The 27,934-nt window shown below is 36.9% G+C and overlaps 1 protein-coding gene across 1 annotated transcript; it reads right to left on the bottom strand.

Annotated features, from left to right (window-relative positions):
* Window positions 1-313: 313 nt before the first annotated feature.
* Window positions 314-27,421, bottom strand: DCL4 (dicer-like 4). Its single transcript, XM_059597601.2, is given in 26 exon segments — window positions 314-798; window positions 1,753-1,867; window positions 1,943-2,102; window positions 2,104-2,241; window positions 3,139-3,465; window positions 3,783-4,055; window positions 4,191-4,655; window positions 5,185-5,442; window positions 5,605-5,810; window positions 7,022-7,122; window positions 7,411-7,844; window positions 7,919-8,193; window positions 8,282-8,547; window positions 8,643-8,849; window positions 8,973-9,133; window positions 10,243-10,435; window positions 20,554-20,650; window positions 20,907-21,045; window positions 22,427-22,555; window positions 22,643-22,786; window positions 23,321-23,385; window positions 24,841-24,913; window positions 25,018-25,158; window positions 25,525-25,635; window positions 26,305-26,482; window positions 27,059-27,421. Coding segments are annotated over 26 exon segments (5,007 nt in total). The 5' UTR covers window positions 27,250-27,421; the 3' UTR covers window positions 314-638.
* Window positions 27,422-27,934: the final 513 nt, after the last annotated feature.

Below are 27,934 nucleotides of genomic sequence, written 5' to 3'. Positions count from 1 at the left end.
GGGAAAACAGCATTTTTACAGAGGTTGGCTTGCTTCCACTGGAAAAATCACTAGAGATCTCGTGTGTAAAACTAAATGGAAAAGATTGCGACTTGTGAGATCGGAGAAAATCTCCGGTTAATGCAAAAAATTGAACGAATACACAGTTTACTTGGAACAAAAAGGGAAAAACTATCGTATAGTTGTATTTTTCAAACTGTAAATATAACAAGTACTACCAATATTGGGTCAATGGGGGGTTTCTAAATTTCTATCTAAAATAGCTAATCAAAGCTACATAGAAATAATAATGAAAAAGAGAGGGAGACAAAAAGAAAGAAAATACTCATGCATTGATGCACAGTGTTTCTCCACACTTGGCTTAGAGAATCGGATGAACACGTTTTTTTTAAGCTTTTGATAAGTCATTTTACACTGTGAGCACTCACTACAATGATTCATGCCTTCCATACAAGTGGAAGTCAATTCTATATTCACCATCATTTACAATTATATTAACATGTTTGATGTATAGTTAGATATTGCAACTTTAAGTTGTTAGATTCAGTCTAAAGCTTGCTGCATTGAGATCTTCAATGACTTACAGAAACTGTGGCTGCATCGAGGTTCCCTTATCTCATCAGCAAAAATTGTGTATGTTAGTCGTTCTCAAGCATGAATCCATCGTGCTTTAAGTACCAAAGAGCCCCTTCTGCTGCATGCTCTTCTGCATCTTTCTTTTTCGACCGGGGTGCTCCAAAGCACTCCAAAACCACATCTTGCTCATCTTCTATCTCCACGACGACCTTGAAAGTAAATCTGCAAAATGCCCGAATTGAGCATTGAAGAAGTAGCCAAATCAATAAGGAGTTCAGCTGATATTCGTTTGTCGCTTAAAAAAAGGAAGCAAATTGAACAGAAAATACAATGGTTCCTGCAATGGGGAAAACTAATAACAAATAATCCAATTTTTGAAAAACTAAAATAATTATCTTTTGCCAATAAAACTAGTAGAAACTGCTTTTCTCAGGGATTAATTACACTCTATGTCGCTTGAAAATTTTATTTGGAAGCCAACTAATGGATATGTCAAGAAGGAAACATTATTATGCTACTCTTCATACCGGTTGATGTGATGTGTTTTAAGTGGCTTCCCATATTAGTCACTTAACAAAACAAATGTTAGCCACTTAAAATACACTAAATCAATCATTGTCAAAATGTGTAATAAATGAAGGTGAAGAGCAGCATTACTCTATTCATATAGTTGAAAGATGTAGTTGCATCACCATGCCTTTGATGGCTACAAAACCAGTTGCGAAAGCGTGGCAAGTTTTTCATAACAATTCCACACTTCATAATGACAGGAATTGGTTTTTCTATTTTATTATTCTTTTTGGGTGGCCACTGTCCAAAAAATGGGCTGGATGGCATGCTAGACCATCTCAAGTTATGCAAATTACTCAGTGATATGGCATAAAAACATTGTATACACAAGACTGTCATTCAACAAAACTGAGCCAATTCCATTTTCTATTAGAACAAATGGAGCACTGACCATCAAGTTCAACAAAACTGGACTTATTCAACTTCCATTTTAGTTGTTAAATGACATTTAAGTCCTGAATAAAAACAAAAGGTCAATATTATTATGGACTCACAATTATAAGTCCATGATAACAGACTTTACAACCCCACGTCACCCTCCCCGCGCCCCCCCCCCCCCCCCCCCCCCCTGGCAAAAAAAAAAAAGAAGGAAAATCATGAACTTACAACTTTAAGTGGCTTGGTCCTTCCTCGCTGCAACATTCAAATGAAGGGGGTTGCCAACAATTAGCAGCACAGAGTTCACGCAAACGTGATCTTGCTGTTCCTTTGTGTGACCCACCTGGAAGATTATTTTAAGTTTAGAGAACGAGAATGAAACTGCATACTTGATACCCTGCAACAACAATAACTATACCTGTGGTCTGTGAGTCAGGGTCACAGCTATGATTTTCAACTGTCCCAGAAGGCTGTCCTCTTAAGGCTCCCAATGGTTTTTTAATAACAGGTGCTATGATAGACGCTTTAGTCAGGGGACGGATTTGGGGCTCAAAATCTCTGCAAAATGGCTGTACCAGTTAATTTTTCAAATCCAATGGCATCAGGGGTATTTACATCAATAGGTGGTTCGTTATATCCAATCAGTTTGGCTTCCATCTTGCAGCTTGACTTCAAAACTTCCTCCAAAGTTTTTGATTTGGGTATGTAGCCCTTAGCCTGCACACACCCACAGTCGATGAGCACCAGAAATTGAAGTTACATACAAGGAGAAAAGAGAGGGAGGGGGGGGGGGGGGGGGGGGGGGGGGGGGGGACAAGCTAGTCGATAGTTCAATAAACAACAAAATAATGTGTCTGTAGTATGAACAATGTAGATGAGGTTTCTGGATAAATAAAAGATGATAATATTATTCTACCAATCACTTTTTCAGAGTGCTTAAGTATTAACAAAACAAGACAACTACCATAAAATAGAAAGGATCAATTATACTTTGCCCTCCCAAATTACCACTTCATTTGCATTCATACATCTAAACTTTGACTCACTGCAACTCCCCCTTGCGCACTGCCATTTTGTTCCAAATTGCATCCTGGGTTAGATTGGGCCCGTTTAAATGCGGACGAAAACACATCACATGTTTGAGGCAAGTAGCAGTGAGTCAAAGTTTTGAGGTGATTGCAAATGAGATGGTACCTTTGACAGGGGGAGGGAAATGAGTCAAAGTTGCAGTGAGTCTCATGTGTGACGGATTCTGTCAACTTCAACGGCCCAATCTGACCTGGGGTGCAACTCGGAACAAAATGGTAGTTCGTTGGGGCGAGTTGCAGTGAGTTAAAATTTAGAGGTGCAAATGGAGTGGTAGTTGTTGGGAGGGTGGCCAAACTGTAATTTACCCAAATACAAAATACCAGGCTCAAAACAAAAACAAATGAAATGAAAGAAGGCATTCTTATTTTTTTCATTTGGGAGAGGAGGGGGGGTTGAAGCAGATAAGCCAAATAACGATGTTTACTCCCTAATCTGATAGGAGCTATATTCACTTCTTACAGTGTAGAATTTGATAGGGTTGAGACAGCAGGACAGAAAAGCATACAGAAAGCAAACAGGTTGTACCTTCAGCTTTGTGAATATTTTTTGCGAAGCAATTCTAATAGCATCTTTCTTGTTCAAGTTAACTGCAGAAGCAGTTGTACAAACATCTGTTCCATTCACTTGTGCTTCAACCGAAGACATTCTACCCTTCTTTGACGCTACAAACTGTAGATCCAAATTATAAGCTTGGCAAAGTTCTTGCAGTTCCCGAATAGGACTGACTTGTAGACTAGAGAACCTCATGATTGGATCCAAAAAGGAAAGCGCTATCGTCCATACTAGGTCCATATTAAACCCTGTATCAAGAAGAATGGCACCCAGACAAGACTCTACCAAGTCACCTAAAACCTGGGGCAATAAGCGAAACCATTAGAAACTAGAGATAAAATGCTAACATTCTTACTTTTCTTTTTAAACATTAGAAACTAGACATAATTTTTAACCTTGATTTACACACAATTTTTACATTTTTAAGTTTCCTTTAATTTGACATTGCAAATATCTTAGGAATTAGACATGTTTTCCAAGAATTTCCATGTAAAGCCTATGTAAGGACCTGCGTAAGGTTCCCAATCAAATTGAAACAACACCCTCCTCCCGTGAAACCCCAAAGAGGTCATATCACTAAGCCACAACAAAAATGAACAAAAGTTTGAAATTTATACCTTTGGACATTTCGGCCCATCAATAAGACTCCCTTCTGGCACATGTGTTTTCATTGAGTCCACATAAGTATTGATGGCCTCGGTGAGGCCACTGGAATCAAAAATAAGATATTTGTGGAAAGATCGATCTACTGCAACATTGGCAAAGGCCTTATTATTCACAAACACTGATCTTAGATCTGTCAGTTGGCCAGGCTTCAATTTTGGATAAACTGAATAAAGATATGATGTGATTAAGTAATCCAAGACAGCATCTCCAAGAAACTCCAATCTCTGCTCAGAAGAATAAATTCTTACAAATTAAGTATCAAAATACAAAACGCCGAATTCTATGGGCACTCTCCCAAATATGCAGAGAGGAATCATTGTTTTCTAACATCTGAAGTAGAAAAGAGACGTAGTACATACCTGATAGCAGCCTCCTCCATGGTTGTTGTAAGAAGGATGTACAAATGCCTGTATAAGCAGGCCTCTGTGGAGAAACTGATACCCTAGTAAATTTTCAAGGGCAGCAATGTCCAGACAAGCAGCAAGTGGGATGTAGCTAGTGCTTGATATGCAGGCATTAACAACTTGTGAGGCTTCAAAGTCCACTTGTATGCCAATCCATCGAAGAAAGGAAGTTGCGGCATTGAAGCCACCATCAACTATGAATGCTCCAACAAGAGCTTCAACCACATCAGCTATTGTTTTCTTATGTAACCAGTGGTGTCCTTTACTGCATCTGACTCCACAATAACTAGCATCATCTGCTTGACTACTTGAATGTCGGGAATGAATATTGCCTTCTGTTTCCTTGTTACAAATTACAGGACAAGGGTGGCCCAAAGCAAAGAATTGGCAGGGATCAAATGGAATATCACGTATGTATACCTGAAATAAGAGTCAACACTTATGCACTTAGATAATACAACCTACTCAAAGAACATATCGGTAATTTAGAGGGTATTATTTTTACCAACTGAAATTTTTACATGCAGCAATAGCAGACAGGTAGTATTGGTTAGTGGAAACAATATTAGCCAACAAATTTCTCAAATATCAGATAAGTTGGGTGTTGGCCAGACCACAGAGAGAGAGAGAAGACAACATTTATTTATTCAGAAAGGAGACAAGTGCCATGCCAAACACCATTTAAACCTCTTGGGGGGACATTGTCAATTTTTTTGTAGTTTAAGGGAGGACATTGTCGCAATTGAAAGTTTGAAGAAAACAGTGTCAAATTGAATGGTAGTTTAAAGGAAGTATGTGAACTTTTTCCTACATTATATCAAGTGGAGGTAGAACAAACCATACCAATAAATATATCAAAGTAAAGAATGACAAAATAATACTTAAGAAAAAAGTATGATATAAATTCATAATTCAGAAATAAAAATCACATTCTAAAATTCAATCATACCTGCAAGTTGCGTCTAATTGCTAGTCTGTACAAATTGGAATTGTTTACAAAATCAGAACGTTTCCTTGTAAGTTCTCCTTCATCAAGGGTATCATGCAAAAGAAAAAGGTGCCGCCCAACAGCAAATTTTAGAAAAGCATCCCCAAGTATTTCAAGCCTTTCAAGGGAAAGGCGCTCCTGGCACTTCTCGGTGGTAAGCGCTAGCCTTTCAAGGGAAAAGCGCTCCTGGCACTTCTCGGTGGTAAGCGCTTCTAGAACCTAATAAAAACATTCATAGTTTTTAGCAGCAATTAAGGTCCATGTAAATATTGACACCAACAAATAGACCATGGACAATTGAGGTCATGCACAATTAAGTTTAATTAGCAAAGCTTATCAAAGCCAATACTCAAGTTAATACCACATGCAGGAAGGCCTTACTCTATTGCAAGTAACTTCAGCTCCTTCAGGAAATGCAGCAGATAATGTGTGCTTCAGTTCAATGGCCACAAGCAAGTTTTCCAGACGATGCATGATTGATGGTAACAAAGATATTGAACTCCCAATATCTTTGGAAAAGCCTATGATTTTCAACTGACATAGCTCGGGAGGCAAATCAATAAAGTACTCCTCCAGTTCATGTGCTCCTGTTTTTGACAATTAAAGCTTATAAAAAATAATTTGAGAGAGAGTTATAAGAGACATTAAGATGACTCCAAAATTAAGCAAGAAGCTTATCTTATAATCATATTTTTTTAAAATATTTGATTATTAATTAAATTTACCATTTCTTATTAGTTTAAGCTTTTAAAACAATTGGCAACTTAACATAAAGAAAACAAAAAAACAACAAAAGGGTAACGTGTACTAGGGAGATTCAGCTAGAATGAAAGTACCTTTGCTTAGACATGATATGTTGGGTATCAATATGATGCTAAGTTTTAAGCTTTTTCAATCTAACAAACATTATTAATATTTCTACAGCTGCTCCATACTTGGTCGACCATGTAACACATGATTTACTCTAGGTTAAGTGTTGGCGGTTCCGGCCCCTAACCCTCCTTTTTTGAAAAAAAAAAAAAAATCTAATTTTTTTTAGACACTTTACCCTTTAGGCCACTTCCATGAAATTATGCAAGTGGCACAGTCAAGATAGCATGTGTTTGAACATGGTCCCCTTCAATTACAAATCTTGTCATTGAACCTCAGTCTCTCACATTAACAATTTCAATATTAAGTAACCATTTACCCAATGAATTTGGAGCATCCGCTAAAATATTACTTATAATTGCTAGCCATCCTTTTTTATGCTTTTTAATTTAAATTAAAGAGTCAAACTACTGTAGCACAAGTATCATTCACACGATTCACACCACTTTAGCAGCAAAAAATTATGGTATTTGTCATTTCCGAGTTCTTATACTTAGGCTTTGATAAATGGTAATATTGACAGTATTATAAGTCAAGGATTAGGAGGTTACTAGGGTTTCTACCCCATATAAAGTTTTGATCCTCTTAATGTGGACCAAATGGAGAGAGCGGAATACAAGATGTTTTGAAGATTGAGAGAAGTCGAAGGAAGATCTAAAAAAACATTTTAGTCCAATCTCTCTTTAATTGGACGGGCATATAATGTTTCTTATTTTTCTAACTTTTCTGAATTTGTGGATTTTTGTTCTTATTTGAGCCTTTAGGGGGGACTATCTTTGTATACATCATGTTCACTAGGGTTTCGCTTCGCTACACTTTCAATGAAATGAACTACTTATAAAAAAAATAGAAATAAAAGGTATGAATCACTTCATGCAATAACCCCAACAAAGAAAGAACTATGACAGAAAACGAATAAAATAATTACCTGAATCCTCTGATTTTCGGTTGCGTAGTAAGTTATGCAAGCAAAACAGTGGTTTTGCATGCAGAAGAGGTTGTCCAGGGTATTTAAGCTGAATACCAAACCTAACTTCCAACATTTAAGGAAACAAATGCCATATTAATTAAAAAATAGAAAAACCAACAAAAGTTACAGAATATTTTGTAAGATGAATGCCGAAGTTCTTTATATATTGCATTTATATATTCTTAAAATTCACACAAATTTCACATCAATGATCATAATTTTTTTTTGATAAATACATCAATAAGCAGAAGTTAGGCATAGTCTGATATAAAATGTGCTGAGGAGGAATCTAAAATCACATAAAAATATAAATAGTCAACCAAGTGTCAAAAAGTCTAGTCACATACTGCTCTAAGTGCTCCAGGTGGCTTGAAGTTTCTGATTCTTTATAAGGGCTGTATCCATTCTTTCCATGAACAATGTTACTAATGAAGAAAAACTCCTTTCTGTGTGGGGCATACACTAAACTATTCTCAACATCACTTATACTTCTGCAACCATTGATAAGTTGCAAGTCAACATCCAAAGGAAAATGTTCTTTAACCATGGCATCTCCTGAAGTCCTGAAAACTGGGGACGATAAACATCTCATAACAATCTCCCAATCTACAGTTATTGTACTTTCATTATCATGAAAAATTACTGGAAGCAACAGGTAGAATGTTGATGAACTTGATTTACAAATAGCATTCTTTCCCAAGGGAACAAACTCAGGAATAAATTCTGTTCGGTCAAGGATGATCTTGAGGTACATTTCTTGAAAATTCTGTGCTAACGTAATCTGTAAGAATAGGTCAGGGACTGTCAGAAAATATGTTTCACAGTTTAAAATTTTGTCTAAAAAACACAATTTACCTCATTTTTATCAAATTCTGCAATTCCTGATGGAACAAGCTTTGTCATCACAGATCTACCACGAGCCAGATGAAGATCAAGTTCCATTCTCTCAGCCTCTACCGGGAGAGGTGCTTTGACAAATAGACCAAACTTTTTATAGATCCTATCCTCAGGATCAGGACTAAATTCTATATAGTAAGAGTTAAGATTGACAGGATTTTCCAAGTTAGTCCATGGTTTTCTTAGTGCAGCAGGTACAAGCATCTCATGTAGTTCGCATCGTAGGCTCTCATCTGACAACATACAAAATCAAAGATAATTGATATGACATAATAATGAAGGGAAGAAACTTTCAAAAGAAAATTGCCTCAATGGATCAACCTTTGCAGCTATCTGAGTCGGAAGAATCCAGCCCCAATCCATCCACATTTGCTTCATCTTTCCCAGGCAAGAGATAGTCATTCAAGGCACCCATTTTATGCAATGTTTCAATTGCTTTTAGACAAGCATCTTGTTTAGCATCTTCCATTGAAGATTGTGGTGTACCAACAATTTGATATATTGGAGCATTCGAAGGTAACTTTATGTGGCAGACAGTACCCCCCAAGTCATCAAAATAAAAGAACTGTGGGATGGGGTGAAAAAACCTGCAAAAATAGATCAATACAAATTTCAGTCTTTTAAGTGATTGGACTCATGGCTCCGGAGTAAAACAACTGTGATAATTAGTACAAGGGCGTACTCATCATGCGGGAGTTTCGCACAATACTGGTGGAGTAATGAGATGCTATATCCAGAGCTGACAGAAGCACCAGTTGAAACAACTCTATAGATTCTTTCTTCAGAACCAATAAATGTTTCATTTGACGTTCGGTGAGCAATTTCTTTGTTCATTCGATCTTCATCTTTTTGAAAGTTTTCTATCAATTCTAGCTCCTTCTCGTTGCCACTGAAACATCAACATTAATGACAGTTATTCCCATGTAGTAGAAGAAGAAGAAGAAGAAAAAGAAGAAGAAGAAAAAGAACCAAACGGACGGAGTTACATATAACAAATGCTTTATAAAAGCACCTGTTCACCAAAAAGACATATTCAGACTGAGGCATTCGTGCACGACCTCTTGATTGTATGAAGCTAGAAACAGTTTCTGGGAGATCAAACCGAATCACAAGGCAGCATGTCTGAATATCAAGTCCTTCTTCACCAACTTTAGTTGCAACCAATAGATTTAACTGCAAAACCAACAACCAATAGAAATTAATACACAGCCTTAATCTCTGGAGAGTCAATATCTTGCATAATTTTTACATCATCACCATCTTCAAAGCTTTGTCCAATATTACTCCTAATTACACAATAAAAGCACATTTGAGTGCCACACTTTAATGCCCACACATATTTTCCACCTACTATATACTTGATGGGTGCCACAAATGACCTATTCAAGATATAGAAATGATTAATATCTATACTCTAGCAGCAAAGTAGCAACAATAAATATTCCAAAACTGTCTGAAAAATAAAGAATTCGCTAATAGACTTGAGTGCCCTAGCTCCTAAAGCTATATTATATCATATGCATCCATTCATCACTTAATGTACACAAGTATTGCATCGATCATACTAGATAATGATTCCTCAGTAAAAATCCTAAATAATTTAGTCTGCCCTCTGTTCTTTGCTTGTAACTTAATAACATAAATGAAGTTACAGCTGTTACAGAGTCATGGACAGCATTGTTGTAATAAAAACTTACAGTAATTACATGTAAGTTACATTATTCCATTAGCAATCTCCAACGAATACATGTCCAACAATAAGCATGTAAGAAAAATCTGAATACCAACAATCTTGCATTCGTGTCTGACCCATTAAGTGTCCATTGAATAGATCTGCATCTAATACATTCACCTTGTACGCACAATATATACTTTTATGAAGAGTTCTCCCTCAGCTCTAATCAAATTCAAGCTCAAACTTTGTCTAATGCGTCTTATAATATATTATCAGCCTGTTTGGGATTGCATTAAGAAGCTTAAAATGTGCTTTTAGTACATAAAAAGCTGTGCCAAGCAAAAATGGATCTATTTGGTAAAAAACTTAAAAAGCACTTTGTTGACTTTTTTGCTCTAAAAAAGCTCAAAACTGCATTTGGGGAAAAGCTTTAACATGAGGCTTTTTCTAGAAAACTATTTCTAGATTTTTCTACAGACAAGCTCTATTTCTTAACACAATCCCAAACAAGCTCTAAGCTAACACAAGACATACATAAAATTTGATGAATTTTGACCTGCCATCAAAAAGAAGCAACCAATGTTAAAACCTTGAAGATAAGCATTACCTCTCCAGATCGGAATCTCTCAAGAATATTGTTCATGGCCTTCCGTGACATACTTTTTAGTCCAGAGTGGACTCCCACAAGAAAATCACACTTCCAAGATCCTAGAAACTTAAGCTTCTGTAGTATGTATGACAACAATCTTGCCGTAACAATCCTATTTACAAATATTATACATTTCATATTTGGTTGTAACCTGAAACGAAAAAAAAAAAAAAAAAAAAAAAAGAGTATGAAAAATCGAAGTTTCATCAGAAAAATTGAAGAATCTTTCTCCATAGTTGATTATTTGAAGTAACTAAAACAATATCGAATCAAAGAATTTTCAAGTTGTTATGAAGCGTAGAACCAAATATTCATGGGCTGTTCACTAATTATGCAAGTTAATGAAGAATCTTGCTCCTTTTTCAAGTATTTGAAGAGACTAAAAGATTATTCAGAACAAAGAATTTTTAAGTTCATACGAAGTAAAACATACAACCAAGTATCCATGGAGTGCTCTAGTCAACTAATATAATTTCCATGCCTTATATATATTAGCTTATAACCCTTAATTATAACTTAATTTTAAAATTTAAACACATCATTTTTCATTAAAAGTTAAAAAGACGTATAAAAATATATCTCACTTCTTTAAATAAAAAAAATTAAATCTTTGTTCCTATAAGTATATATGATTTAAAATGAATAGTATAAAGAAAAAAAAATAGCAAAAAGAATACATGGATTATAATATAATTAATGACATGTGGGATTATATTCAAATATAATTAACGCAATTAATTATATTGAAATATAATTAATGCAATTAATGACCGGCTTTTTCTTTTATATATATATCGTCTCTTTTTTTTTTTAGAATCCATTTTTTTTTTTTTTTTTTTTGAAATATACCATACTCATTCATTTTTTGAGAATCCTAAACGTATTAATACATAATAATTTGATTTATATTATTTGTTTCCTTATTTGATTCGAACATTAATAATACTTAATTATATATGAAAAACTCTTGAAATATAACTAACGCAATTAATGACCGGTTTTTTAAGAAAAAACCGGTTCACTCTTAAAAATCCGGTTAAAAAATTATGCCTTAAAAAACTGGTTTAGCCTTTAAAAAAAAATGGGTTCACGCCACATGTCGCAATTTTAAAGCACTTCTGGGAAGGGTTTTGCTTTATATATATATATACAAGGCCCCCTGGAAACGTTCGTATTTGTCCAAGGGGGCTAGGCTCACCCTCATCAAGAGCACTTTATCCAACCTTCCTACTTACTTTTTGTCCCTCTTCCCTATCCCTATCTCTATGGCGAATCGCATTGAGAAGATTCAACGGGATTTTTTATGAGGGGGCTCAACGATGAGCCCAAGATCCACTTGGTCAGCTGGCATGAGATTTGTAGTCCGATTTCGGAGGGCGGTTTAGGGATTCGGAGTTTGCGGTTTTTTAATCAAGCTCTCTTGGGGAAATGGTTGTAGAGATTAGCCAATGAAGTAGAGGCTTGGTGGAGAAGGATTTTAGTGGCAAAGTATGGGGTGTTTTGGGGTGGTTGGCACTCTAAAATTCCTCGCGGTTCGCATGGGGTGGGGTATGGAAACACATTTGCAGGGGTTGGAGTTCATTTCATTGTCACTTCAGATTGGATCCTGGCTTGGGGCTGAAAGTCAATTTTTGGGAGGATATTTGGTGCGGCGAAATGTCCCTCAAGGAAGCTTTTCCCAGCCTTTTCAATATAGCTAGCAACAAGGCTGCCTCCATTGCGGACATCAGGGAGAGTATAAATGGTATGGTTCATTGGAATGTTACCTTTATTCGAAAAATTCATGATTGGGAGGAGACGGCCTTAGCCTCCCTTCTCTCGCTCTTGTATTCGCTCTCGTTGCAAGGGGAAGGGGAGGATCGAATGTGGTGGATCCCCTCTAGAAAAGGGAAGTTTGAGGTTCACTCCTTTTATAGGAAGCTCACCCTTAAAGAGCCCAACCATTTCCCCTAGAAAAGTATTTGGCGTACTAAGGTTCCTTCAAGAGTGGACTTTTTTGCTTGGTCGGCCACCCTTGGGAAATCCCTTACCTTGGATAATGTTAGGAAGAGAGGCATCTTTGTGATTAATCGATGTTGTATGTGTGAATCGGAAGGGGAGTCTGTGGATCATCTTTTTCTTCACTGTGGGGTTGCGCGCATTTTGTGGGATGTTATCTTCTCTCGTTTCAACATGTGTTGGGTTATGCCAAGAAGCGTCAAGGAGATGTTAGCTAGTTGGTGGTCGGGTGGTAAATCCCGAAGCGCGGTGGTGTGGAAGATGGCTCCCCTGTGTCTTATGTGGTGCTTATGAAAGGAAAGGAATGCTAGATGCTTTGAGGATTTGAGGATTTGTCGAGAAACCTTAAGGACATTGTTCATTTCTTTTTGTATACGCTCTTTATGTGGACTGCAGGATGGCTTGCTCCCCTAGAGATTAACGTCCCTGATTTTCTTTTTATGTTCTCTTCTTCTTTCTCCTTTACTTAGTCGCTCTCTTGTATACTCCCTGTGTACTTGGGTTGCGCCCCTCTGCGCTCTTTAATGCATCATTACTTATCAAAAAAAAAAAACATATATATATATGATGGGTGTTCGCGAGCGAACTCGGGATCAGCTCGTATAAGCTCAACTCGATTATTAAATTAGGCACTTCATGAACACAAATCTTGGCTCGAATATTAAACAAAGCAAGCTCAACTCGACTCGGTTATGATCGTGAGCAAACTCGTATAAGGCTCGACTCGTATATTTTTTTATTAACTATATATATATATATATATATATATATATATATATATATATATATATATATATTAGGGCTGGCAATTTTGACACGACCCGACAATCTGACACAAACACGACACGAAATTACCGGGTTTGGGTCATAAATGGGTTGACCCGTTTATTTCGTGTTTGGCAAGTCGTGTCGCAGGTCACACCAGACCCGTTTAACTTTTTTTTTTTTTTTAAATAAATTTATTTTAAGGCATGTGGATGCCAGCTGATGGAATATTGTTTTTCACGAGGAATCTTCACATGAAATGCTGTCCTCTTCTAGTGGTTTTTCACTTTTTCCTTTGTTAATCTCAACGCATGAGTACTGTTTCCAAATTCCCATTTCCCACTAGTTGTTCCTTTTCTTTTGCCTTTGTTTTTTCTCCTCTCTTTTCTTCCTTTGCCGAAAACCTCGCCCACCCCCATCTGCCATCTCCTTCATTTCTTTTTCTCCTCTTTCTTCTTGCTCCCAATCCCAATCCCAGGCTTCCACCTTCTCTCTTTTCTTCTGTTAGAAGAGTTAGGGTTTGAATCATTAGGGTTTTGGGGGTAGTTTAGTATTTATGGTATTTCCCTAATCCTATATAATAGGATGCTTGTATTAGGTTAATATAAGTTGAATAATATAGCCTCCGCCTTTTGTGTCTAAACCGTTCATACAAACTATAATATGGTATCACAGCCATAGGGTTTTAGATCCTTGGTTCTTTTGTTTATAGTTTTTTTTTTTTCCACTCTTTTTGTTTTGGTTGAATCTCTCGTTCTATTGTTGGTGAGTGTTCTTCTGGTGGCAGCACCGCCCATGTGGGCGTAGTGCCCACACGGGCAGTGCCTGAAAGAAGCTATCCATGGTCGTTTGTAGAAAAAAAAAAAAAAAAGTTGCCGTGAAAGCTGTGCTTTGTACTAGTTTTATAAGTTTTGTATTTTCTGTGGCTCTCGGTGGTTTTCCAGTAAGATCTGGAAATTTTCAGCAATTTCCAAGTCTCCGGCAGCCGTTTGTGGTGTTTTCCGGCGCTGTCCAATCGTTTCCAGCTTGTTTCCGGTGTATTTGTGGCGTTTAATTGTGTTTTTTGAGTTCTTCGACAATCTCTGTGGTGTTTTGAGGTGTTTCCGCCAGTTGTGGTGATCCCCGGCGGTTTTCCGACGTTTCTGGTCGTCACCGGTAGGTTTCTAGCGTGTTTGTTGGAGAAGACGACACTGTTTGGTTACAGGTGTTCCCTGTCGCCTATCCGGAATAAGGATATCCCAGTCTCAAAACCAGAATAAGGCTGCTCGCATTACTCTTCATTACTGTTCAAACCTGTTCAGGCCTGGTTTAGTGGCTTTCAAACCAGTTCAGGAAATTACAGGCCTGGTTCAGTGTTGTTTCAAGCCGGTTCATGGGTTTCCAGTCCGGTTCTTGCTGTTTTGTGACCGGTTCAGCTTGTTTTCCTAGCTGTTCAGTGTGTTTAAGACCAGTTCAGTGCATTCCAGAACCGGTTCTCTCTTTTAGACTCGATTCAGTGGGTTTTAGACCGGTTCAGCCTCGTTTGCAGCCGGTTCGGTGTGTTTCTATACCGGTTCAGCAAGTTTCATGTATGGTTCACTTTGTTTTGAGGCTTGTAAGCGTCATTATAGCCCGGTTCATGTTGTTTTGCGGCGAAACTCGTTGGTTGTTCATGTGAAATGTGGTTGATGGTTGTTGGTTGTTGGCGATCGATGTATCCGACCGGCCTTGGTGTTTTACGGCGAGACCCGATCAAGTGATCGTTGTATCTGACCAGCCTTGGTGTTTTGCGGCGAGATCCGATCAAAGCTTGGTTGTTGAAGTTTCCGACGAGTTTTCGACCGGCCTTGAAGTTTCATTAAGTTATCTTGTTATTTGTATGAATTTTAGTATTGTGTACTCCAAGCTGTTCCAGCTTGAGGGGGAGTGTTAGAGTATGTTTTTCTAGTTGTTTTTCGTTTGCTTGTATCTTTCAAGCTGGATTCATATGATGTATATGCTCCAGCTTGAGGGGGAGTGCTAGAAGAGTTAGGGTTTGAGTCATTAGGGTTTTGGGGGTAGTTTAGTCTTTATGGTATTTCCCTAATCCTATATAATAGGATGCTTGTATTAGGTTAATATAAGTTGAATAAGTTGAATAATATAGCCTCCGCCTTTTGTGTCTAAACCGTTCATACAAACTATAATATCTTCCTCTACCAACAACCTCACCTCACCATCGCAATCCCCTTCATTTCTTTTTCCTTTCTTTTTCTCCTCTTTCTTCTTGCTCCCAGTCCCAGGGCTCCAGCCTCCCACCTTCTCTTTCTCACTCTCACAGACTTACTCTAGAAATCTCCTTCATTCAAAAATGAGTTTCAAACTTTCGAAGAAATCTCCTTCATTCAGAGACGGACCAAAGAGAGACGGAGTCGAGAGAGAAAGAGGAGTTTAAAAAAAATAAATAAATAAAAAATTTTAAAAATAATAATAATAATAATAATAATTAAACGGGTTAAACGGGTCATGTCGGGTGACCCGTGAAATTCTCGTGTCGTGAGTTTGGTGGGTCGACCCATTAACTAAACAGATCGTGTCTGGGTATACCCTAAACGGGTGGAGGGTCATCACGGGTCAACCCGCCGACCCGTTTTGCCAGTCCTAATATATATATATACACACACACATACACATATATAACAAATATATGTATATAATTTTTTTAACATTATTTTCTCTCTCTCCCCATCTTTCCATCCCTGATTCTTTGTTGCTCGTTTTCTTCACCCAAACAAAAAAAGCTTTCTCCACTTAATCGTGATCACGGAGAGAGAGCAATCATTAAAAAGACCCAGATTCAATTAGAGCAAACTCAAACGAAATGAAGAAGAATCAAGCAAAAATCATTGAGGGAGATTGAGACAGGCAATAACTATTGAAGAATCAAATAAACCCAAACACTTTGGATCACTGCCTGTCTGGTGAGCGAGTGAAAGAGTGAGAAGTGAGAGTTGGGGTGGCAGGCACTGTGACTGGTGAGGGAGATTGAGAGAGAGAGACGTTGAAAAAATATTTTCTTATAGGAGGTGTTGTCCCACTATAGTCTGAATACAACCTGTTAACTTGTCCCACATTGCTAAGAAAACATCAATCCTCAAGTTTGCTTATCTATAAAATGATGCATATCCTCTCTCTTCGAAACCAAGTGTCTTGTTGTATTGATTCAAGATCCATACTCGGCTAGCCAAGCTAAGCAAATGCTCATATGCAAGCTGGTTTCTTGAGATGTTTAAGAGTACTTGAAGTTTAAATTTATAAAAAATAAAAAAACATTAAATATAAGAGCCAGCTTGCGAGTTGGCTCGGCTCGACTTATTATGAGCTCCAGCTCAATTTTTTGGCTCGTCCTTAAACTCGGCTCGAGATTAAGTAAAATTTAAATGAGCCGAGCCCGAACAAAGGAAGCTCGCTCAGGCTCGGCTCATTTACACCCCTACTTATATATGCTTTTATTTCTCATCTGTCTCCACATGCCTTCCCAGATGTAGCTGATAATATTTGTATAGGGTATATAATGTAGGCCTATTAAGAAATAATATGTTTGTTAAACGAGTATAGGTAAATAAGAATGTTAAGATGAATGAAAGAGAACAGCAAGAAAGATAAAGTAAGGAACTAAGAAATTCATTCAAAGGTAGGTGGAAGACCTATTGAGAAAAAGATGACAAAAAGTCACCTAAGATGGTTTGACAATCTGCAAAAAAAGACTAATTAATGTCGGGAAATGGATACAAGTCGCCGACCCAAGATGAAACGAACGATGGAGCTAGCACAATTTAGTTGGGAATAAAGCTTAATTGAGCTGAGTTAAACTGAGAGGACTACGTAAGGTCCCCCCCCCCCCCCCCCCCCCCACCACCTACAGGGTAGGATATCAAATTGCAACTTTCATATTCCCTCTAGGAGAAATGCTACATGCATTCCCAAGTGCACAGTCTCTGATGTGGCAGTAAAAATCCCTACTAGATTTGAATACAATAGTGTCCGAAGAGAAAGACCAATTAATGTGCCAATGAGAAAAAATAATTTAATTTATATAGAAGAAGTGAAGAGAAGTAGAGAGAGCCTAAAAACACATAGTTGAAGCAGTGAAAATGGATGTTATAAACATGAAGATGAAAGAGAGTATGACCACAACCAGGATAGAATGAAAGTGCATGTAGCATTTCTCTTCCCTCTAGTATACAAACAACAAAACATAAAAGAAAATGAAGCAACTGGTGAATGGTGACAAACACAAAAAACTGTTCCCAAAGAAATTGTTATGGCATATTGTTAGAACGCTAGGATCTAATATTTGTACCCTTCTAGAAGGAGCCAGCTGTCCCTACCAGCTGGCCTTAGCAGCTGTCATCTCAGAATATTCTCCCCAATGATTGTAACTTTCTCCTACATATATGGAATAGATTGAGGGCTGCTGTAGTAAGAAAACAGCCCTTCTTCATTTACAATTCTCTTCCATTTTCTTTTCTTCCATCATTATATTTGAGCTTGGTTGATCATTCCTTGCCTTAGCTTACATTTCTTCCATTTTTTTTTTTCTTTTTATTATGTCCAGTTTTTCCTCATTTCTCAGTTTTGGGTTGCCGTGTTGGGTCGATCTGAGTTAGACAGCTTCAGCGTTTAAATAATGTAGTGAGTATGAAGATAACGTGGGGTACTATCGTCTTCATCACCGTTGTTGACATCGCTACCATTTGTATTTGTTCAATACCTTAAGAGAGCCCCAGGACATGGCATATTGTTTAGAAAAAAATGGTCATCTCAAGGTGGAAAGCTACACTAATACAGACTAGGCAGGGTTGCCTTCAGATAGAAGATCCACTACAGGATATTATACCATTTTGGAGGGAAATCTCGAAACATGAAAGAGTAAAAAGCATAATATGGTTGCACAATCAAATGCAGAAGTAGAGCACAGAGCTATGGCTCATACCGCTAGTGAGTTAAGTTGGTTACAACATTTTCTTTGGGAGATATGCTTCTAGGCACCTATTCCTCTTGCCCTGATTTGTGATAATCAAGTTGCTCTATATATTGCCTTCAAACATGTGTTCCATGAGAGGACCAAGCACATTGAAGTAGATTGCCATTTTGTCCGAGACAAGATTTTGAGTGGAGACATACTCACACCATTTGTCAAGTCTGAGAACCAACTTCTTGATATTTTGACAAAGTCATTATATAAAAATCGGTTCGTCAATTTGTTCCAAGCTGGGCTTAAATGATAAATATGCTCCAGCTTAAGGGGAGAGCATTAGAATGGTAGGATCTAATACTTGTACCATTGTAGAAGGAGCCGCTGCCCCTAGTAGCTGGCCCTAGCGGCTGTCATTCTGATGTAAATCAAAGTGTATTCTGAACCCATATGTTATTTCATGTTTTTGTCATCATTTAAGTGTCATGGCCGTCCGGACTGGCGCCATCAGTTTGTTTTATTTTCAAGCCGATTTTATGTTGTTATTTTATTAGGGTTAGGGTTTTGGAAGTCTTTATTTCGTTATTTTATTAGGTTTAAGGTTTTGGGGGTATTTATGCCATATTTTATTAGGTTTTGGGTTTTGGGTTATAAATATATCTTATAGCCTCCAAAGAAAGAGAGTTTATGTTGATTATTGATTTTTATTAATGAGAATTACTCATAGTTGAGTTTATTCCTCTTTTTTCTTCAAAACCTAGAGAGTATCTAGCTTTTCAAGAAGAATTCTCAAATCATTGATAGACTCAAGATCTAGAATTACCTATCCGCTGCTTTATTGTTGTTCTTTGCTGCAACCTACCAAGTCAGGCTGCATCAGTTGGTATCAGAGCTCAAGTTACTTTCCATGAATGGAGAGGAGCGACCGTTTGGCAGACATGAACGAGGTGCACGTGCGCACGAAGACAACACGTAAAGAGCAACCGGCAATTCGTTTGCGGCACATGGGTGGTGGGCCGAACAATTGTCGTTGCCAAAAAAATACCGCGATTTGCAAAGGCGGAAGGCAAATCTATCGCTGAACATTGGTAACACGTGGAGGATCAATTCATGGCTATGAGGGATCAAATTGAAGACCTCACTACTGGAATATCCAACCTGTGTGGTCACAAAGGGAGTGGATCTAGAAACCTATTTGCGGAGCGCCGAACGCAGGGACATCAGCACTTTGCGCAAACTCAAGCCAATCGGCGGGTGAGTAGGTTCAAACTCGATGTACCGGAATTACAAGGTTGCTTGCAACCCAAAGAGTTCTTAGTGACACAAAAAATAAAAAAACATTCCACAAAAAAGAAGTACCTAGGAAGATGGCGAAGATGGTGCCTAGAGAGGCGACGGAGATTAGGAGTCAATCAGTTGTGGTGGAGGAAGATGAATTTATTAAAGAAGATTGCTCGGTAGATTGGGCCTCTCCACCAATCTATGACATCTATCCCGATGAAGAGGTGAGTTCTATACACCAAGTGTTTGATGAAAGTCCTGAAAGAGAAATCTTTGATTTGAAAGTTGATTTCCTTGAAGTAGATGCTATCTTGTCAAAAACTTTTAACCAAAGTTGTGATGAGGTCTATGGGGCGGAGACGACTTTTCTATCAAAGAGTGAAAGGATCTTTGTGAGTACTTTGGGGATTCTCATGGCATTTGGGAAGGGTAAGGTACGAGCAAAGCTTGGCAAGTCTACTCGGCAAGGTGAGGTGTGGGCCATCATGTTTATTATGAGGTGTGGCCTTGTTGTGATTTTGAGAAGAGGAGGATGGAATGAGTTGACTGGACAGTCGAAGGACCGTGGGAAGAACTGGCCAAATTCGAGGACGAATTCTCTCCAACCTGGGGAGAATGATGTAGATTGGAGTGTATTCCGAACCCATATGTTATTTCATGTTTTTGTCGTTTAAGTGTCTGGCCGTCCGGACGGCCATATGTCCAATCCGGACTGGCGCCGTCAGTTTGTTTTATTTTCTAGCCGACTTTATGTTGTTATTTTATAAGGGTTAGGGTTTTAGGAGTCTTTATTTCGTTATTTTATTAGGTTTAGGGTTTTGGGGATATTTATGTCATATTTTATTAGGTTTTGGGCTATAAATATATGCTTATAGCCTCGAGAGAAAGGGAGTTTATGTTGATTATTGATTTTTATTAATGAGAATTACTCACAGTTGAGTTTATTCCTCTTTTTTCTTCAAAACCTAGAAAGTATCTAGCTTTTCAAGAAGAATTCTCAGATCATTGATAAACTCAAGATCTAAAATTACCTATTCACTGCTTTATTATTGTTCTTCGCTGCAACCTACCAAGTCAGGCTACATCACATTCTAAGAATATTCTCCCCAATGATTGTAACTTTTTCCTAAATATGTGGAATAAATTGATGGCTGCTGTAGTAAGAAAACAGCCCTTCTTTATTTAGGATTCTCTTCATTTTCTTTTCTTCCATCACATATCATCAATTTAAATCTGATAATCAATGGACATTTTTCATAAAAGGAAGCAATAAACACTTCAATACCAACCTGAAGGATGAAAGAATTCCAATAAGGCGTAAGAGCTTTCTTGAAAAATATGGCTCCTTTAAGATCTCCACACAGGACAAATCAAATGCAATCCCATCTACAGAGGAAAAAAAAAAAAAAAAACCACCATTAACTATGGAAGGAATGATGTTTGATTTAAACCCAATTTTTTATTTCAATTTTTTTTTTTGATAAGTAATATTTTCCATTAACAGAAAATATTTATAACAAAATATTAAAGCACACAACAACGACATGACTCATACACAGTAAGTTATGTCATTTGAATAGAGACAATGCCAGGATGACATTACAGGCTGCAACCAAAAAATATTCTAAGCACATTAAAATACCTGTCTTACAATCAGAAGCAAAGACTTCAGCAGCCTGAGATAGATATCTATCACATACAGAGTCATTACTGAAGTTTCCTTCCACCTCTATTAATACATTTCGCTCAGAGTGATCACCACTTAAAAGAATTTGACTAGCCTGGAAAATGGGGAAACACAAAAGATAGAAAAGGTAAATTATAGCATCCCAACAACCTCAAAGTGAAGAACACAAAATGACAGCAACTGGCATTAAGAATTTAACTCACCCTAGCTGAACAATGGAAGGGTTCTTATAGACCCATATGGGTATAGAGCACTACAATACAGAAAAGAAAAAAATGCATATATGGAAGGGAACACTTGATGCATATATCATGTTAGTCTACCAAATCAAAGGTCTCATGTGGTATGGACAAGATGAATGGTGCAAAACTACAAGAGCAAAGGTAATGAGACTCTCATCTTCAAGGAATGCATCAAGACCTGTCCTAAAAGTGTCTTAATATGCAGCAGTCCAAATAGTAACAGTATATAGTGGAAATGCACCAAAACACACGTACAGTATTTCAAGGGTATTAAAAACAAACATCATTTAACTTACCAAAAAAGCCTGCAAAGTTAACATGCGCCAACATTACTCCACAGCTTCTTCCCAAGAACTCTTACCACACCCATCCACGTTAATATCTCATATTAAGCAACATATTTCACCAGCGTCATCTAATAAACTTCAAAGTATTTCATGATAGCATTTTAAGCTAGAATTTTCAAATTAGTTTTATTTCTATAACATCCAAATCTAATAAAATTCCACCCCAATAGTTTCTCTAAAACTAAATCGCAGATTCTTATTATAATTACATTGTTATGTGGTAGCCCAAAGAAAAGAACCACCTGAGAAATGGATCACTCCATAATCGACAACATGTTGAAACACTCAAGCTCAAAACATTAGAGAGCGAAACATTTGCACTTATATTTGATTTCTACGATGCATCATTAGTCCAGGTTCACCACACTTACAACTCTCAATGTATATGATGCATTATTAGTCATTCACATATGTCTATATAGGTCTAGAGAATATAACATAAAATTTTCAAGTAAAAATTAAAAGGAAACCAGAACCACTCCAATATGAACCCCTCCCGCTCCCAACCTTTTTCTATATATAACAGTAATCTCCATACAACCTTCCTACCATCTCATCACTCTCTACAATCTCTCTCACACACCTATTCAACCTCTTTCTACATTCATGAACTCTGCTAAGATGCAGATTTTTTTTTTTTTTTTCCAGAAAAGTTGCAGATATTTGCATGGGTTTCTTTTAGATATAATTGCATATAAATGATATGAAATAAGCAGGCAGGAACCTTTCAAGTTTTCCCAACACACCAAAAAAAATGATACAGAAAACAAAATTTGAAAAATTTTAGACCAATAAATACATAAGTATTTAGTGCAAAACTATGGAGAAAAAAAAAATGAATGCTTTGAAGAACCAATAATAATGGTTGGATACTACAAGAGCTTACTTGCAATGCTCCCCAAAGGCCAAGATTTTCCAAACAGAATAGTATGTTCTCATGCATTCGCGCAACTAGTTTCTTTAAGTTCCGTAGACTTTGATGATCACCCGTCTTCCTATTTAGTGTTGATATGCACTGCTCTTATCACGGGGAGATAGCAACAAGTGAAACTTAGTTGAAGGAAAACAAGTTATGACTAAAATATATGTCACAACAAAATACCTGGCGTTTCAGCTGTTCAAGTTTACTACCGTATGCCACATAGGAGCCAGATGTGCCATTTATAGTGGGGTCATAATAACATATTCTAAGTTTAGGAGATGCCACAAAATTATCCAATTCTTCCTTATTTTCAACAGAATAAACCTAAAAAATGAGGGTAAAAAATGAAGTGAATACTTTGATCGAACAGATTTTGCAGTATCAGATCCAAATGCTAAATGTAGTTTAAAGATCCAAATCATACACTTTGGCGCAAACAACACAGAAAGATGGAGTAGGTAAACAGCAACCATAGGCCACGGAGAGAATCAGTGTAAATAAAATGGAATCCAAAACCTAAAAAACATAGAATCAAAGAGGCTTATGTAAGGGACACAAAAAGAGCTTTTAGTCAAGATCCGCTCATCCCAACATAGCTAGGACCTTAAAAAATGGTTCTTTATATTAACAAAATGAGGACAATTTAATAGGTGCAACAGCTCTTTGTAAGGTACATAGACCATTCTAGCGGCCCAAAGTAATCCAGTTAACAATATCGTCTTTTTTAATAAGTAAAGATAACATTCTCTCTAGATGGTTTAGAGAGAATGTTATCTAAACCATGATTAATATAGAAAGAAAGCAAAGAATTGCATCCAACCAATATTATAGCTCAAATTAATAGTCCCAACATCCCACCTTTGCATGAAGTAAATTTTCAAGACTATTAATGACTTTTGGTAAATTTGCATGATCCGAAGCACCTGAAAAGAGTAACAAAATAAGTAAAAACTAAGGTATGATGAAATGAGACATAAGTTATTGACATTCTAGACATGAACTACACAACTAGAACAGTGTATCAAGAATTATCATTAGCCAGCAAGGCAAGGTTTTATAATATAGGCCATATCGCAAAGGAATTGAGATTATCAAGTACTTGTTCATTGCACATGCCAGATTAAATCTCTCATTAGAAATTCTTAACAACTTTATTAGGCCAATTTTTTTCTATTTTCTCCTTTTGGACTGAGGGTGACAATGGCCTACACAACAAGGGGAATCCTCCCACTATCCCCACCCCGCCCTCAACCTCCACAGCCCCACCCCCCTTCAAATCCCAATAAAAGCAGAATCATTCTCAGGTTTCTGGAAAAGTCTGTCTAGACTTTACTAGTAGTCTAATTCACATTTTCAACCTAAAATGATGTTTACTTGGTTCATTTATTGTTACCAAAACTCTAGCCAAATAAGCTTATCAAAAAATACTTTGAATGTTTAAAAACTTGATCAACTTTTTTTTTTATAAGTCACTTGATAAACTATAAGACTATGGCGAATCAGGTCAGTACTATTATTTCTCAAAATTCCTTCTGTGATACCATTCGAAGAAGTATAGTCTTCTAGGAAATTAGTTGGTAATAGCTTCATGCCTCTGCCCCACTACCACCGGCTTTTAATTTGCGGGTCAGTTGATAGTTATTTAAGTGAGAAGAAGTTTCAACGGGATATAAAAATTATAATAATTGAGCAAAACAAATATATATAATGGCTTTTTGTAAAGTGAATCCTATTAGAAGAATTGATTGTTAATTAGTATTTTGATATGTAATTAATTATAGTAAATGAGACCAATGCATGCCAACGCTAATGGTTTATTATTAGCGTCAATTAATAGTACTAATATCAAAATGTAAATTTGGTATGCCAGATTTTCAAACTTTTTTACCACATGGTTTCACCTATATATATATATATATATAATCAAATAGGGAAAAGGTTACAACTAGTGATCAAAATACCGAAAAGGGGTGGGCTCCCCTACAATAAACCCACAGCAGACATACAGACATAAATCCAAATTACTAATAAAAAGCATGTGACTACTAGTATATTTTATTCGAGAGAATTTCAAAATTACTAATTCAAGAAATTTTAAAATTCCTGTGCATTATCATCCAAAAGGAGACTAGTGGCAAAGTTAGTTGCATATTTCTAATAAAACAACGACCCAATAGGATGTAAGCATGGTAGAAACTATCCATCACTGGCACTCTTTTGCAGCTCATTTTATTTACACTTCTCCAAGTCAAATCCCATGTATCAGTGACACATACCACATAAATTGTAAATTGAAATTATGAAAGAGCTGGTACATTCAGACAGTCTCATCAAGGTTAGAGCCCAGAATTTTAAACAAAAACAAAAGATTACATTACCTTTTCCTACAACTGGAGATGCAGTCATGCCAAATATACGGGGAAGTTTTCCAACATTAGTTTTGTAGAAGAGCTACAAAATGATGAAGATAATATATGTAAAATAACTGAAAGGAAAGAAGCATACAGGAAAAAGTGAGGCATGTTAGTTGCAAGTGTGAGAAAGAGCCCCTTTACTTTCATGATTTCTGCATAAGGATGGTTGCTTTTGACTTGAGCATGATGACATTCGTCAAATATCAGGAGCGCAATGAACTCCATCTTGATAAAGCAGTGATATAAGTTGAGAAGAAGTGTTTGAGGTGTCATTACAAGAATCTGCACAAAACAAACAGCACAAACAGAAACATTTCAAGAATGATGAAGCAGCCATGAGAGCAGTAACTTCTATTGTCTGAAAGAGATATAATTTGGTTTTTCAAGAGGCTAATGAACAAATAAAAACAGTTAATTGAGGCCTTTCTTATTAAAAGATAGGGTGAAACTAATGCAGATTTTAAGAAAATCTTAGCAAGGTGAACACATTTTACCAGTTAATGGCAGCTTGATCTATGAAAAGATAATGATACCTGGATTATCAGATTCGTGCAATAATAGCTTAACATTTCTCAGAAAGGTGAACACAATACATATACAGAATGTATATAACTATTAAATTTTAGATCACTTCACGAGTATAACTACCTCATATTGTTCAATCTCTTCTGCCCAGTCTTCATGGCTTTTCAAGCGCTTAGAGCTCCCACAATAGACCCCAACCTTGAAATCAAGTGAATCTTCTATAACCCTGGCTTGCTAAGACACAAAAATAATAATGATTAAAAGCCATATGACAACGAAATGAAAAGATAGCTGTTTAGGCTTTACATTTAGACTACAAAATAAGTTACCAAGTACACCTCTCAAATTAAGAGATCTCTTTAATAAACCTGATCATGCCTTGAATATCAACTGAATTAATCAATAGAAAATAACAACCTTAGCATAAAAAGTTTGGGACAGAGAAAATTACAAGAATAGAACAGACTACACAGCTAAGATGACAATCAAACAAATAAGTATGCCAATAGTTATAAAATTTAAACCAAAAGAACATGGAAATGTGTACTAGCATTATTTCAATGTTGTTAATATATTTCAAAGAGTACATAGCATAATCATGATTCTACTTATTAAATTCCAACCTCCCTTCCAAGGTGAACATATAAAGCATGTAGAATCAGCCCGCCCTTGAACTCTAGGTTCATAATGAGAAATTGCATACGTGGGCACTAAACCAACAGCCCAATCTGTTCTCATGGCCCGTATGTGAGCGGCCTCAGCCAAGCCAAGGAGCAGTAACACCACTCCAAAAGGGGAAACGTGACAACCATATAAACTACAAAAATGTTCCCAAACTTAAATATTTCCCAAAACTGAAAAAACGAACTATAACATCAACCAAAATGTAAAATAGCAGCTCACCTGCTGAACCAGAGCCACCGTAGGTGCAAGAAAGATACATATGTCCTTCTGGGGTTTCCTTATCAAGTGACCCAGTTCGTATATAAGCAGCACGGCAATGTGGGTCTTCCCATAACCTGTCCCCAAATAAACAATTATATTCTCCTCCAAAGCTTTCTTGCATAGCTCCAACTGGTACCTTCAGAAAACAAATGTATCAAATAGCAAACCCCACGTTAAGCTCCTCTTATTATCTGGGAAAAATGCATCATTTGATGTAAAGGAAAGAAAATTTTGAGAGAAAATTTAAACCAGCAGAGGAAAACAAAATTGGCTTGCTTCAGCTGTGTTTATATTTCTTTTAAAAATATAAATATATCAGAATAAAGCATAAATCCCAGCATTTCGTTTCTCTTATTCCTAACGTTTCTAAGGAAGGACAGGGATCCCCCAAGTAAAATGTAGGAATAGAAAAGAAAAGTACGTTTCAATGAGACCCCAGAAGAAAGCTGAAAACTCAAGAACTAAGCCAGACTTTAGCCAAGCATTTTAACGTTTCCGAAACTAAACCATCAAAATGAGATAAAACCCACAACTTTCTTTGCTTTTTCACGTTTACTCTCCTCGACTTACCCAGCAGCCGAACAGCGAAGATATCACGTGCACACAAACAAAATTTAAAAGAACCAAGACTTAAGTTCAAGAAAGACGAACATTCTGGCAAAATACAGCGCAACCCACATGAGACACGAAGTAGAAAGATTGAAATACGTACTCCCTGGCGATCTTTCTGGGGTCTTTTTCAGTCGTCTTTGCTCTCGACCCCGGCTCAATTCCATCCTCATCAACCCCAGAGACATCCAAAGAAAGTTCCACAGGCGGTGACTGTAAGGTGGTGGCAGCACTGACCCTCGAGCGACCAGTGGTACCACGATCGGCACCACCGGACGCTTCGCCGTCTTGCATTGCCGTGCGGCTTCTTAGCGTTGCTTACTCTGTCTCTCTCTCTGAGACTTTTCGTCAGACAGTGAGTGCGTCTGCAACGATTCCAACGCTCTCAGACCAACAAGTCATTTGGAAATTAGAGAGAAGGGAGGACTTCGTACACTGAGATGGGCCCAGTCCTGGAATCTAGACACCTTTGCTTGTGAGCCAACTCGTAGAAGTATGTTTTCTTCATCAAGCGCTGCGCTGGCTTTTTCTCAAAGCGTATGTTAGAACAAATATGAGTCAGCTGGTTGTGCAATGTCCATGCCTTTTGAGGTAATTTTTTGCATTTTAGCAAGAAAATACAAAATATTAAAACTTTATTTTTATTTTTATATATCACATCACAATTAAAAACCAAAAAAAAATATAATAATAATAATAAAACACCCCCTTTAAACAGTGTTATTCTGTACTGAGTTTTAAGAATATATTTATCAGAATTTTAAGGTAGCTTACAATTGCAAGTTTCAGCATATTCTTTACTTTAGTTTATTAAAATTGATTTTAATGCATTTTTAATAAAATTTATTAAAGTATATGACTTTGTTTGTTAATATATATTTTGAGAGCTGTTTTTTTTTTTTTTTTGTTTAAAAAAATATTATAATTTAACGTAAAAGTAAAGATTAGTAAAGGTATAATAAAAGATGCTAAGAGTACT

Source organism: Corylus avellana, chromosome 7 (assembly GCF_965113065.1).
Source record: "Corylus avellana chromosome 7, dhCorAvel1.hap1.2, whole genome shotgun sequence".
In the NCBI taxonomy this organism is placed as follows: domain Eukaryota; kingdom Viridiplantae; phylum Streptophyta; class Magnoliopsida; order Fagales; family Betulaceae; genus Corylus; species Corylus avellana.
The sequence above is the reverse complement of the archived record's forward strand: the minus strand, read 5'-3'. Positions and strand labels throughout refer to the sequence as shown.